Source organism: Herpailurus yagouaroundi, unplaced genomic scaffold (assembly GCF_014898765.1).
Source record: "Herpailurus yagouaroundi ecotype Mexico unplaced genomic scaffold, PumYag 140, whole genome shotgun sequence".
Taxonomy (NCBI): domain Eukaryota; kingdom Metazoa; phylum Chordata; class Mammalia; order Carnivora; family Felidae; genus Herpailurus; species Herpailurus yagouaroundi.
The window spans coordinates 77089129-77103526 of NW_024412395.1; the positions used below are offsets into that span (position 1 = coordinate 77089129).

Consider the following 14398-nt stretch of genomic DNA (forward strand, 5'->3'; position numbering starts at 1 on the left):
AAAGTCTGTCAGTCAGTGAGGTTTCACAACAAGCAACTGCAGGGTTTGTGCCCTAATGCTGTGAGGGAAAGAAGAAATGGCAGGAATCCATGAAACTATGGAGTGAATTGAACGTCTGGAGACATGGGCTTCCAAAGCTGTTATCTGTCTGGTTTCCCTGTGGCCAGGTATCCTCAACTACATGGACTTAATTTCTGTACAGGTGAAAAAAAAGTCCAAACAGGTGAAATAGTCTTTGATTTTACCTGTGAGTGTTGATCTGCAATGAGATGGCAGTGATTTTTATTAGGTTTTTATGGTCTTGATTCTTGAATGAATCACAGAGATGAAGCATATAGAGAAAGGTACAGAGAGAGGTGTTTCTTCACCTTTACTCCACTGTTGTTGAATAAACATCACATAAGAAAGTTTATTTCAGATATTTAATAAACAACATTTTAAATATATAAATCAGGATATGGTGTTCTTTAACTTTTGACTTGGAGAGGATATACTGTTATGCTTACTATTCTTTTGAGTCAATTTCTTCCCAGTTTGTGTTAAAAATTTCAAACCAAAGCCTTTTTAGTCTGAGACAAACATTATTGTTGAGAGGAGGATAAAGAAACCCTTGTATCAAAACTGAAAATGATAGAATGTGATTCCTTAATCCTGATTTTGCAATTCTGGTTATTTTAGCAGGCATTATAAAATTGTTACTCTACTAAAATCCAGTACTATTCTGGTTAATTAATAATATGCTTGCCAGTGTGACTATTAGAAGTTACAATAGTCTCTCCCTTGTCCATGGGGGATAGATTCAATGGATGCCTGAAACCACAGGTAGTACTGAACCCTACGTATACTTTGTTTTTACCTACACATGCATACTTACGATAAAGTTTAGTTTATAAATTAGTGGGAGATTAGCAACAATAGTTAATAATAAGGCAATTATAACATCATACTATAATGAAAGCTATGTGAATGTGGTCTCTTAAAATATCTTATTGTGCTATACTCACCTGTCTTCTTCTGTGAGAATGTGAGATAAAAAAACGCCTATATGATTAGATGAAGCAAGGTGAATGATGGAGGCACTGTGATGTAGTGTTAGGCTACTCTTGACCTTGTGACAGTATGTCAGTAGGAGGATCATTTACTTCTATACTGTGGTTAACTGAAACTGTGGAAAACAAAGTTGCAGATAAGGGGACACCCTACTAGAAGAGCATGGCAACAAGACCTTGTTGTCATTAAGCCCACTGAAGTCATCTTCTGGGTTCCTGCTGCAAACTTGGAACAAGTCTTGGCAAGGTCTTTCTAGCACATCTAGGAGTAACAGAGTTCTGGGTAGAGCTATGTAATTTAGGATTTATTTTCTATGACATATAATATATTGAGGCTTCATGTGGAGGTTGTATTTGTCTTTCTTGTTAAATAGCAATGCTTTTAACATTATTTTTCCTAATACCATATTATAGATTTTGAACATTTCAGTGCTTAGTTTGCCTCTCATCTGTTTTTAAGTATCTCGGTAAAGGCTCTAGTGTTAAGGATGTAACTTAACTGTACATAATTACTATAGTACTTTTTAAAAATATTATCTTATCTGTTCTAATGCCCCTTTGTGGTCTTGGCTGTCAAACATTCTTAGTGTTATTTAGAGCTGTTTATTTATTAAATGTTTGTGGATTTTATTTATTTATTTATTTATTTATTTATTTATCTATCTCTTTGCCCAATGTGGGGCTCAAACTCACAACCCTGAGATCAAAGTCACATGCTCTACTGACTGAGCCAGCCAGGCGCCCATTTTTATTTATTTAGAATAATTTGTTATAAGCTTTTCTCTAACTATCAAATTTGATAATTTTTGTCATTGTTATACTCACTTCATCATTAATAAGCACCTGTATATTAAAAGAGTGATGGAGCAAAAGCATTTATTCCAACAACATTAGTTTTGTGATTAATGATTTTTCAAAGAACCAGTCACTAGGACAGTGCCTAGCACATAGTAGGTACTCAATCTTTGTATCAGCAAATGCCGTATTTTGAAATAATATATGGGACATGCATAATGAGAGTTATACTTGCAGAAAACTGTGGGTAGAAACCTTGCAGCAAAAGAGCTTAAGATAATTTTTATTGAGCCATTTCTTAATGAGTTCTGAGTGAATGATTTCAAGGATATTTAGCACAGTGGAAATTTCTCTGTTCAACGAAGGAAGTCAATGGTACTAAGAACGTAACCTGAAATGGACTTTCTACACTCTATGCCCATGTTTGCCTATAGAATATCCAATTATTTTTGCTTTCAAGTGAGGAGAGTCATTTAAGAGATGCCATTTTAGAAAATATTTGGATTGTCACTGGCTTCCTATAATTAAGGTAGTTTTCTATCCCGGCCACATTGTATACATATCAGAGTAGGTTTCCTAAAAAAGATGGATTTAGGGTATTATATTAAATGGATTACCTTTTGGGGCGCCTGGGTGGCGCAGTCGGTTGAGCGTCCGACTTCAGCCAGGTCACGATCTCGCGGTCCGTGAGTTCGAGCCCCGCGTCGGGCTCTGGGCTGATGGCTCAGAGCCTGGAGCCTGTTTCCGATTCTGTGTCTCCCTCTCTCTCTGCCCCTCCCCCATTCATGCTCTGTCTCTCTCTGTCCCAAAAATAAATAAACGTTGAAAAAAAAAATTAAAAAAAAAAATAAATGGATTACCTTTTATAAATGAAATACATGTTAAATACAGACATAAAACATAATTTGACAAGAGATATGTGCTTGCATACAGTTAACATTGCCTTTAATTGATTCTGTTGAATTATGAGGTGTTATAGAGAATGAATATTTTCCTTATGGATAATAAAATAGCTCTTCAGCTTCTTACCAGCTAGGCTTAGGGAGCCACCAGGGAGAGCTCCCAGGGCTCTCTCATGGGAGAGCCAATTATTCACAGAGCTTGGGTCAGGATTCAGACACTTCTCAATGGTGATATTAGGACCTCTACCCCTCATTGTACCACATAATGACTTTAGGTGGGTCATATGGTGTTAATCATAAATAAGTCATGTCACTTGTTGGTAACTTCACATTAAGTAATTCAAGTTTACTCTGAGAAAATGGAAATTTTAATGTGGAATAAATGGTATAATTCTACAGTTGCAGCCTTCCCTTACCTGAAGCTTGAAGGCAACAGATGTGAGGATACCATCTCTCCTACCTCCTTGAATTTTATGTGGAGAGTTAGGCTTTGTATGTGGAGGGTGGGTTTTCTCTAGACTAACTGCCAAACATGGATGTGGATTTGGGCATAGGCCCACTGTATAGGTTATATTAGATATAATGTATATATTTTAATGGATTCCATTTCTTGAGCTATCACCAATACAAGTTAATAAAGCCAGCATTTTTGAGAATAGTCTTCTCCTGGATAATTACTGTTGGCCTCTGTCTGTTGTTCTAGTCTCATTTGGAGCCATTTTACTCCTCAGTTATACTAGAGTCATCCTGGCCTTCTTTCCCACCAAAGAACATTTATACCGGCTCCTCTCTGTTCCTTGCAGCCCTTTGCTCTCACCCCTATCACTGTCCTCACCAACTTGAAGGCAACATAAGATGTTCTCTCATCAAAGTTACCAGCAGACATTTTAACAGCTAAATCCAGTAAGCCATCTTAACGGCTTATTTTCCAGCACTCACTCCTTAAAGTCTATTCTTTGACTTCTGTGAGAGGTCATGCTCTTGGTCCTCTTATCCCTCTACCTTTGTATTTTAAGTCTTCTCTGCCAAGTCCTTTCACATAGATGGCCCACAGTCATCTAAAATCCACCATGGCCAAAGTAAACTTTGTATTCCTCCCATTTCACCTTGCCTGGTATTCCATATCTCAGCAATATTTCCACTCACCTCTCACTTAAATAAAAAACCTAAGAGTCATTCTAGACCCAGTACAGGACTTTTAATTTTACCACCTATTTTATGATACTTCTCACTTCTCTCCGCTCCTTTTGTTGGTGACCTCAGGCAATTGCCATCTTTCCTTTAATGCTTCCAGTCACCTACTGCTCCAGCTTCAGTTTTGTCCATCTAGTGCACATCTGGAGTGATCTTTCTAAGATAAAAGTTAGGCTTTCTCAGTTTGTTCAAAACTCTACAATGTACTTGTCCCGAGGATGGAGTAGGAATACCTCTTATTGTTTGTTAAATGAATGAACAGAGAATGGAAACCTAAGGCCTCTCAATATCTAAGGTTGAAGCTCATTTGGATTCTAGATTATATTGTCCACAATACTTTGAAGACTTCATGTATCGACCGAATCTTTTGTTTCTGAATTTTGCTTGTAAGTTCATAAAACAAGAACGAATAGAATAGTGTTATAGTTCACAGGTTGTCTATAAGAACAAGATAGAATCCCTGTGGTGAAAACAGGATTTATGTACCTATAGTTCTGCTTATCTTTTAGTTATAATCGATTAAATTTTTGTATAGAAACTTTCTTAAGAGAGCTCTTCAAAAATAAGTGTTTTCCCCCTCGTACTAAAAGAGAGAAATGAATGTCACTTTAGTATCTGCATTCACATACCTGGATTTCCGCAAGATGAAACAAGGATTCCTTCTAAACAGTTTGACAACTGGTGTTTTGATTGCTATTCTTTAAGGTTTATAAATTTGTTCTGTTTTTTTTTTTTAATTTTTTTTTCAATGTTTTTATTTATTTATGGGACAGAGACAGAGCATGAACGGGGGAGGGGCAGAGAGAGAGGGAGACACAGAATCGGAAACAGGCTCCAGGCTCCGAGCCATCAGCCCAGAGCCTGACGCGGGGCTCGAACTCACAGACCGCGAGATCGTGACCTGGCTGAAGTCGGACGCTTAACCGACTGCGCCACCCAGGCGCCCCATATTTGTTCTGTTTTAACAAAGCATCATTTTGAATGTTCACTTAAAAACAACTTGCCAAAAAATGAAAAGAATATGTGATGGTATAATCTCATGTTTAAACATGCTCATCAGATGAGAGGTAGCCAAATGTAGATATGATGTTTTCTTTACTCTTAAATTTGTTTACAGTACTTTAGTGTACTCTTTTGTGTGGTAAGATGTATATAACATAAAATTTACGACTTTAACCATTTTTAAATGTGCAGTTCTGTGGCATTGGGTACATTTACATTTGTGTGTTGCTTTAGTATACTTTTTAAAAAAATATTATATTGAAATAATTCAGTAGTTTCATTATTGAGACCCCAAACTGGTTGCACTGAATAAGCTGAGTTGCCTCTGTGGCTCATCAGTGTGGTGCTGAAGAAAAATGATTTTGTTTGTTGATTGTTTCATAAGGAATTTGCAGTGTATCCAGCCTTGTTGGGGTCAGAGAGCAAATGCCAGTGGAAACTTATGGAAATAAGTATTGTATTATTTTTTAAAAATATTTTAAAAAATCTATTGTGAGAGAGAATGAGAAAGAGAGAGAGTGTGTGTGCACACACAAGTGGAGGAGGGGCAGAGAGAGAGGGAGAGAAAGAATCCCAAGCAGGCTCTGCACTGTCAGCACAGAGCCTGACATGAGGCTCCATCCCATGAACTGTGAGATCACGACCTGAAACGAAATCAAGAGCTGGATGCTTATCCAGCTGAGCCACCCACATGCCCCTGTATTATTTTAATAAAAGAATAAAACATTTGCCTATTACCTTGCTAGTTTATGAGACTCTTCTTGATTCTGATGATTAAATCCTTTATATAAAGTATAATTAATTTAAGTAGATCCCAAATATAAAGTTTTATCTTGAAATGTTCAGAGATCATATAAACTCAACTTGGTTTGGTTTATTGCTTAACTTGTTTAAATGTGTTCCCTTCCTGTGAAATGATAATTTGGAAACTTGAACATAGGATATTAAACAATAGAAAGGATTGAGTTCACTGCCTAATTCTTAGCCCCTGCTAGAATAGGAGGCTAAACTTTAATTTAGGGGACAGAGGCATCATAGTGTGCTATTCATCCTAATAAATTTTGTAAGCTGGTCTAAGAGAAATTTGGGGGTTAATAAGTACTTTGGCCTCTTCCTTTCATTGCAGAGTGAGGAAACTTAGCTTTAAAAATAAATGGAGGGGCACCTAGGTGGCTCAGTTGGTTAAGCGTCTGACTTCAGCTCAGGTCATGATCTCGTGGTTCATGAGTTCAAGCCCCAAGTCGGGCTCTGTGCTGACAGCTCAGGGCCTAGAGTCTGGTTCGGATTCTGTGTCTCCCTTGCTCTCTGCCCCTCCCCTGCTTATGCTCTGTCTCTCTCAAAAATGAATAAACATTAAAAAATTAAAAAAAAAATAGGAAAAGTCTTCATTCTTTATAATAATCTCCTTATAATAATGACCTTATGACCATTGGATTCAATTCAGTCATCTAATGAGCTAGAAGATGATAAGTGAATACCTAAGTGACACCAAACTTTGGTTTCTCTTAGAAAGTGTCCAAAGCACCTGTCTTTCCTATGCATATATATATATATATATATATATATATATATATGCAGTACATTTTCTCTCATTCCATCATCAAATACTTTTTTGTATTTATCAACAGGACGATCTAATATCAACATTTCAAATTCTTTCATTTGGGGATATCTCCTGACTGTTTAGCTGAGTAGTCCCCCCTCTCCACCACCAATCTGCGAAGATCTTATTAAGGGAAACACAAATGTGGGGGCGTAGGGCTTGGCAAAGAGACCATGGTGGTGATGAAGCTCAGAAGGAGATTTGGGGTCATCCATCCTTCCTGTGCTCTCCATACAACCCCTCCCACCCCACACCAAAGCTTTGCAGAGCTACAGCATAGCATGACCACTGAAAATACAGAGTTAAAGAAATATCGGAGTCCTGAGACTTTTCCAGCATATTTTGAATAGAAATAATCTTGGCTGTAGTCAACAGCAGACAAGCTAATTATTTGTTCACATGTGCTTTGGCCAGTGTTTTGCTCATTTGGGGGCTTGTAATAACTTTGGAGTTTGTCCTTCGTGAGATGAGAACCTAAGACGGTATCTTTTCCACTGGTTCCAAGTTATAAGGCATTTTGGGGTAAATTTTGTAACCATGTAGGAATTGGAGGTCAAAGCAGGAAATAAGCATTTGGAGTGGGTCATTCTTTCCTGGGCTAGATAGAAAACATTTATCTCTTGAAGGCTTATCTTACTAGGAGAGAAAGTCTTGATTTAAGGAGATATCACCACAAAGAGGAGAGGCTTATAGGAGAAAGCTCTTTCCACAGCAGTACTTTTGTTCTCATAAACAGTGGCTCAAGTCAAGAGTGAAGTGTTAATAGTGCTTTTGAGGTGTGGAGCCATACCTGGGGTGTAAGAACTATATACATGCATTTTCAGCAACACTGATTTCCCACTGAAGGTTTGTTAGAGACTATTAGAGGTTTTATAACTCTGTTGACAACAATCCTGCTTAGAACATGATCTGCTCATATAAAAATATTTTTTTCTGTGAAAGGTCTCATTAGCTTAAAAATCTAGGCAAACGGTAGCTTTAAGAGCTGAGTCACAGTCTACCTTACTATCACAATTCAGTTTCCTACCTTACTATCACAATTCAGTTTCCCTCTATTGTACTTGGTAGATTAGTCCTATCTGAGCAGTGCCATTAGGTGCCTGCCTGCACGGTGTGGAAACACACACACACACACACACACACACACACACACACACACCTGAAATTTCTGAACATGTGGGTTGTGATGAATTTAAATGTTTTCTAATAGTGCAACTGTGTCTAAACAGCTGAAGATTTATACTTGTTTTTTAACTTAAGGATGAGGAAATTGACTACTATAGGATAATTAAAAATCACAACTCTCTGAAAAAGCATGAGCTAAGTTGTTAAATGCCAGGGCATCAAGAAACAATATTCTGTAATCTGTACAGATTTTTTATTCTGTAAATAAATTGAGTAATTTATATCTTTGTCACTTGAACATCAGATAAGTATTTGAGTTAATGAATCATCCCACCAACATCCCATAACTAAATCAAATTTTGTTTTCTTTTCACAGGCAAGGTTTTAGTCAATTGAATAATAAATCATCCTGCCTTTTTTTCTGAATCACAGGATAGGGAGGCTCTTACAGACAGGATCACAATTAAATAAGCCCTCAGAGGAGAGATTCTACCCTGTTTTAAAAGAAGTCCAGGGAAGGAGAGAGTCCTGACTATTTTGGTCAGACTTTATAGTGCTTAAAATAGTAATATCATGTGTCTTTAAATATTTTCAGTTTATCACTGAAGATTTGTCTTAAATGCAGAGGTCAAGAATGAATCAACTTCTTGATAACCCCCAATATCCTGGTCAGGTCCTGCAGTGACCAGGCGTATGAAGAAATGTTCCTCTTCCTTCAAAAAGACTCATCCAATAAGCACCTACAGTTTACAAAGAATATTCATGCACACTCTTCCTTTTGAGTCTCACAACAACACTATTATATGTAAGGATTATTGATTCCTATTTAAAAGCTGAAATTAAGAATCAGGGAGGCTAAGTGACTTACCTAAAGTCATATATTTACTGAGCAGAAAATTACAGCTTGAGACTAGTTATTTTTATGTAAGGACAATGCCTTTTGCATTTGACACTTTGCTGCTGTTTTGCTATGCTTATAAAATCAGTCACTGTAAACATGCATTTAGGTGCTTTTGCATAATTAGTTCCTGGGAGAATTATATGAATTGGTGATCTGGTTGGGAACATTATCAACTTCAGTCTGTGGTCTTAACAGAGGAAAGTATAAAAGAGTATCCAGTTTTAAGTGGCATTGGTCAGATGCTCAGTGTAAAGGAATTGGGAGTGATAGATACAGTGGACAGTCTGGGACTAAGAGGATATCTGTTATGTTACGAATACAAGGATTGGACCTATAATTTGGGAAAGACAATATGTGAGAAGGTCAAGATATATCCAAGAACAAAGCAGCCACAAGAAATAATTAACCTGCTTAAGGCACACTAATCTGAACACAGAAAGTCTGATGCCATCAGCACTGTGGTTCAGGGAAGTGTGGCAAAATGGGCTGAGGATTCTGTGAGACTAAGATGCAGACACTTTCAGAAAGAGGTAAAATGCAAGGTGCAAGTGTTCTCTGTGAAATTCTGTGGTGAAAGGCTTGAAAAGTTAATTTACATTGGAAGAACCTTAAGAGTTAGTGGAACCATTAGGATTTCTGTTTAGTTCTGAGCTGTGGCTGCTAATAGCTTTATACTGAAACACAGGTGCTGATTCTCATAAAGTTCATCTAAACTGTGTACTTCAGTCTACAAATTTAATCAAGTGAGAGTCATCCGTTTGTCATTGGCTTCCAATCTGACTTTCAAGAAACTTACTTCCCTCAAAATAGTTTGAGGGGGAAAAAGTGACTTTTAGTTATGGTATATTGTCAGTCCTGGGGTGCTTGGGTGGCTTAGTGGGTTAAACACCTGACTTACGTTTAGGTCATGGTCTCACAGAGCCTCTGTGTTAGGCTTTGTGCCAACAGTGTGGAGCCTCTTTGGGATTCTCTCTTTCCCTCTCTCTCTCTGTCTGCCCCTCTCCTGCTTGCAGTCACTCGCTCTCTCTCTGCCTCTCAAAAATAAAAAAAATAAATAAACATTTAAAAAAGGCATATTCGGGGCGCCTGGGTGGCGCAGTCGGTTAAGCGTCCGACTTCAGCCAGGTCACGATCTCGCGGTCCGGGAGTTCGAGCCCCGCGTCAGGCTCTGGGCTGATGGCTCAGAGCCTGGAGCCTGTTTCCGATTCTGTGTCTCCCTCTCTCTCTGTCCCTCCCCCGTTCATGCTCTGTCTCTCTCTGTCCCAAAAATAAATAAACGTTGAAAAAAAATAAAAAAAATATTTAAAAAAAATAAAAAAGGCATATTGTCAGTCCTTTTTGATATAAAGCATATTAAGGTGAAAATCTTTTATTTGAACTAGTTTTAAGTTTAAAACTTAAATTGTTGCAAAGTATAAATGAAGAAAACTTTTTAAAGAAATCCAGCATTATTTCTTTCACATATCTATAGGGACTTGAGCTCGTCCCTACATGTAGTGGTTCTTAGGGAATCTGCTTTAATGAACAAATGAGTGATTTGTAGTTAACTTAATAGTTGCTTTTATTTCAAAGAACACCAGGCATTTGAAAAATAAGTTTTTCTTTCTAAAGCTAATAATATCAATTTTCTTGGCAATTTGTCTTTTTCTGGAATTGTGAAAATGTGAATTTAGGCCAGCCTCTGTCCAAATAATCCTAATATCTGAATGGAGTCTGAGGAGTTCATAGACTGTTATTGAATTTTGTCTATTTTCTAAGGGAAAATTGATTCCTTATTTTCAACTTATTTTACAGGATCCTTCTAACCAAAAATGCGGCGGAAGAAAGAAAACCGTGTCTTTCAGCAGCATGCCGTCAGAAAAGAAAATCAGCAGTGCGAGCGACTGCATCAGCTTCATGCAAGCTGGCTGCGAACTGAAGAAGGTCCGGCCAAATTCTCGTATTTACAACCGTTTTTTCACTCTGGACACAGACCTCCAAGCTCTTCGCTGGGAACCTTCCAAGAAAGACCTAGAGAAAGCTAAGCTTGACATTTCTGCCATAAAAGAAATCAGACTGGGGAAGAACACAGAAACATTTAGAAACAATGGCCTTGCTGACCAGATTTGTGAGGACTGTGCCTTTTCCATACTCCACGGGGAAAACTACGAGTCTCTGGACCTAGTTGCCAATTCGGCGGATGTAGCGAACATCTGGGTTTCAGGTTTGCGGTACCTGGTTTCTCGAAGTAAGCAGCCCCTTGACTTTATAGAGGGCAACCGGAACACGCCGAGGTTCATGTGGTTGAAAACAGTGTTCGAAGCAGCAGATGTTGACGGCAATGGGATTATGCTGGAAGACACCTCTGTAGAGTTGATAAAACAACTCAACCCTACCCTGAAGGAATCCAAGATCAGGCTAAAGTTTAAAGAAATCCAGAAGAGCAAAGAAAAACTAACCACACGAGTGACAGAAGAGGAATTTTGTGAAGCTTTTTGTGAACTTTGCACCAGGCCGGAAGTGTATTTCTTACTGGTACAGATATCTAAAAATAAAGAATATTTGGATGCTAATGATCTCATGCTCTTTTTAGAAGCTGAACAAGGAGTTGCCCATATTACCGAGGATATGTGCTTAGACATTATTCGAAGATATGAACTTTCTGAAGATGGCCGTCAGAAAGGGTTTCTTGCAATTGATGGCTTTACCCAGTATCTGTTGTCACCAGAATGTGACATTTTTGATCCTGAGCAAAAAAAGGTTGCTCAAGATATGACCCAGCCATTATCTCACTACTACATCAATGCTTCTCATAACACCTATCTCATAGAAGACCAGTTTAGGGGGCCTGCTGATATTAATGGGTATGTTAGAGCTTTGAAAATGGGCTGTCGAAGCATTGAACTCGATGTAAGTGATGGTTCAGACAATGAACCCATCCTTTGTAATCGAAATAATGTGACAACACACCTTTCCTTTCGAAGTGTCATAGAGGTGATAAACAAATTTGCCTTCGTTGCTTCTGAATACCCACTCATTCTTTGCTTGGGAAATCACTGCTCCCTACCCCAGCAGAAGGTAATGGTTCAACAAATGAAAAAGGTCTTTGGCAATAAGCTCTATACTGAGGCACCTTTGCTATCAGAAACCTACCTCCCATCACCAGAAAAATTAAAAAGAATGATTATCGTCAAAGGAAAGAAATTGCCTTCTGACCCAGATGTTTTAGAAGGAGAGGTCACAGATGAAGACGAGGAAGCGGAAATGTCTCGAAGGCTGTCAGTAGATTACAATGGTGAGCAGAAGCAGATCTGGCTGTGTAGGGAGCTCTCTGATTTGGTCTCTATCTGTAAATCTGTTCAATATAGGGATTTTGAACTGTCCATGAAAAGTCAAAACTACTGGGAAATGTGTTCATTTAGTGAAACAGAGGCCAGCCGAATTGCGAATGAATACCCAGAGGATTTTGTAAATTATAATAAGAAGTTCTTATCAAGAATCTATCCAAGTGCCATGAGGATCGATTCCAGTAACTTGAATCCACAGGACTTTTGGAATTGTGGCTGTCAGATTGTGGCAATGAATTTTCAGACTCCCGGTCCAATGATGGATCTTCACACAGGCTGGTTTCTTCAAAACGGAGGATGTGGTTATGTTCTAAGGCCGTCCATCATGCGAGATGAAGTTTCTTACTTCAGTGCAAACACAAAGGGCATCGTACCCGGGGTGTCTCCTCTAGCTCTTCATATCAAGATCATCAGTGGTCAGAATTTTCCAAAGCCCAAGGGAGCTTGTGCCAAAGGAGATGTCATAGATCCTTATGTTTGTATAGAGATACATGGAATTCCAGCAGACTGTTCAGAACAAAGAACTAAAACTGTACAGCAAAACAGTGATAACCCTATTTTTGATGAAACTTTTGAGTTTCAAGTAAACCTACCTGAGCTGGCCATGATCCGTTTTGTTGTTCTAGATGATGACTACATTGGGGATGAGTTTATAGGACAATATACAATACCATTTGAATGTTTGCAGCCTGGATATCGGCATGTTCCCCTGCGCTCTTTTGTGGGTGACATCATGGAGCATGTAACCCTTTTTGTCCACATAGCAATAACTAATCGAAGTGGAGGAGGAAAGCCACAGAAGCGCAGCCTGTCAGTGAGAATGGGGAAGAAAGTTCGAGAATATACCATGCTCAGGAATATTGGTCTTAAGACCATAGATGACATCTTTAAAATAGCAGTTCATCCTTTACGAGAAGCCATAGATATGAGAGAAAATATGCAGGTAGGAAAAATCCCAAACTTTCCCCCAACCTGCTCCTACTTCTTCCTACCCTTCTCTTACCAGGGAACATTGTATTTTACTTGTGATCTGATTACAGAAAAAAATTACCAGAAAGGTTGTATAAACTCATAAACCACCAAATTAAGTGCTACCTGTAAAAGCAGATATATTTCATGTGTCTGATTATAAATGTTAAATTTATATGTTAAATTTATATGTTATATGTTAAATTTGGCCTGAACTAAACAAACTAATATAAATGCTTTATACATCCATTAGATATCCCTACCACATAACCAAATAGATATATGGCGTTGTGTATATGAAGACTATAAAATATTATATGTATGTACAATATACAAAATATTATATATACGTACAATACTAGTTACAAGTATAATGTAAAATATTTGCAGATATGAACATGAAAGGGAAGTTGAAGTCATATAAACAAATATAATGCCTTCAGTTTATTTTAGTTAAGTGTACAACAGCAATAATAAATTACTCCCATTAGAAAACACAACTAAACAAACAATATTCAGCACTTGAACATGTTGAAAACTAGGTAGCCTTCTCTTAGAAATGTGGTTAAATTGAAAGTTGAAAGAACATGGATTCTGGCTTAAACTCTATCCCCTTATGATCTTGAGCGAAGTTTTTCAGATCCCTGATCATCAGTTTTGTCCAAATAAGGTAATGAAAATAGTAATACATCACAGAATTATTATTAGAATTAAATGACAGTATATGTAAATTTCCTGGTGCTGACATGTGGGAATTCAATGTTAGTTTCTTTCCCTTTATTAATGTTGTAATCAGAGATGGTTGCCAATTTCTTTCTTCAGTACCATTGAATGTACTTATTCTAGGCTCATATTACTTAGAAACCATCAAACAACAAATACTGAGTTCCTGCAATACTCAAGGAGGTGTTGGTTAGCAGAAGTAGAAGCCTGAGAGCAGAACAAAAGAGGAATATTTTTCAATGCACCTAATTTGCTCCTTTAGCTAACATTCTAATAGTAATTCTCACCCAGAAAATCCCTACTTTCAAGACAGAAAACAAGCTAGAAGAAGTTAGGTGATTTCCCAAATAGGAAATGGAAATAGGAGGTAAATAGGAATGTTGGGCTTTAAATCCAGAATTGCTGACTATCAAAAATCATTCATGGTTTTTAGTCAGGTGATGCTGAACCTCAAATCCATCATTTGGTGAAGACTTTGTTTTTACATTATGTCACAGAGAAATTCAACATAGACTTAAAATCAGTTTAAATAGCTAAAATGGTAGAAAATAGTATGACACATAAATTACATATAAACACTTAGATGGTGAGCATTTATTTGAGGTGGTTGCCTTAGCCACTGTTTTAAAAATAGGCTCCAAATATTAGCATCTTCTACATGACTTTTTCTGACATAATTCAAAGCTACTATAAATCCCTGTTTCAGATTAGTTATGTCATTTCTACATCGTATTTTGTATGTTACAAGTAGATTTTATTTATTTCTATGCAATTCTTAAAAATATATCCTTTCCACATATTATGTGTTT

The 14398-nt window shown here is 37.6% G+C and overlaps 1 protein-coding gene across 2 annotated transcripts in view; it reads left to right on the forward strand.

Moving 5' to 3' along the window:
* The window catches only part of PLCL1 (phospholipase C like 1 (inactive)), a 336529-nt gene that overhangs the window by 247227 nt on the left and 74904 nt on the right, over positions 1–14398 (forward strand). For both annotated transcript variants that reach the window (XM_040475776.1, XM_040475777.1), the window contains exon 2: positions 10366–12840. In XM_040475776.1, the coding sequence (XP_040331710.1) occupies positions 10366–12840 (2475 nt within the window). The remainder of the gene's footprint in view (positions 1–10365; positions 12841–14398) is intronic.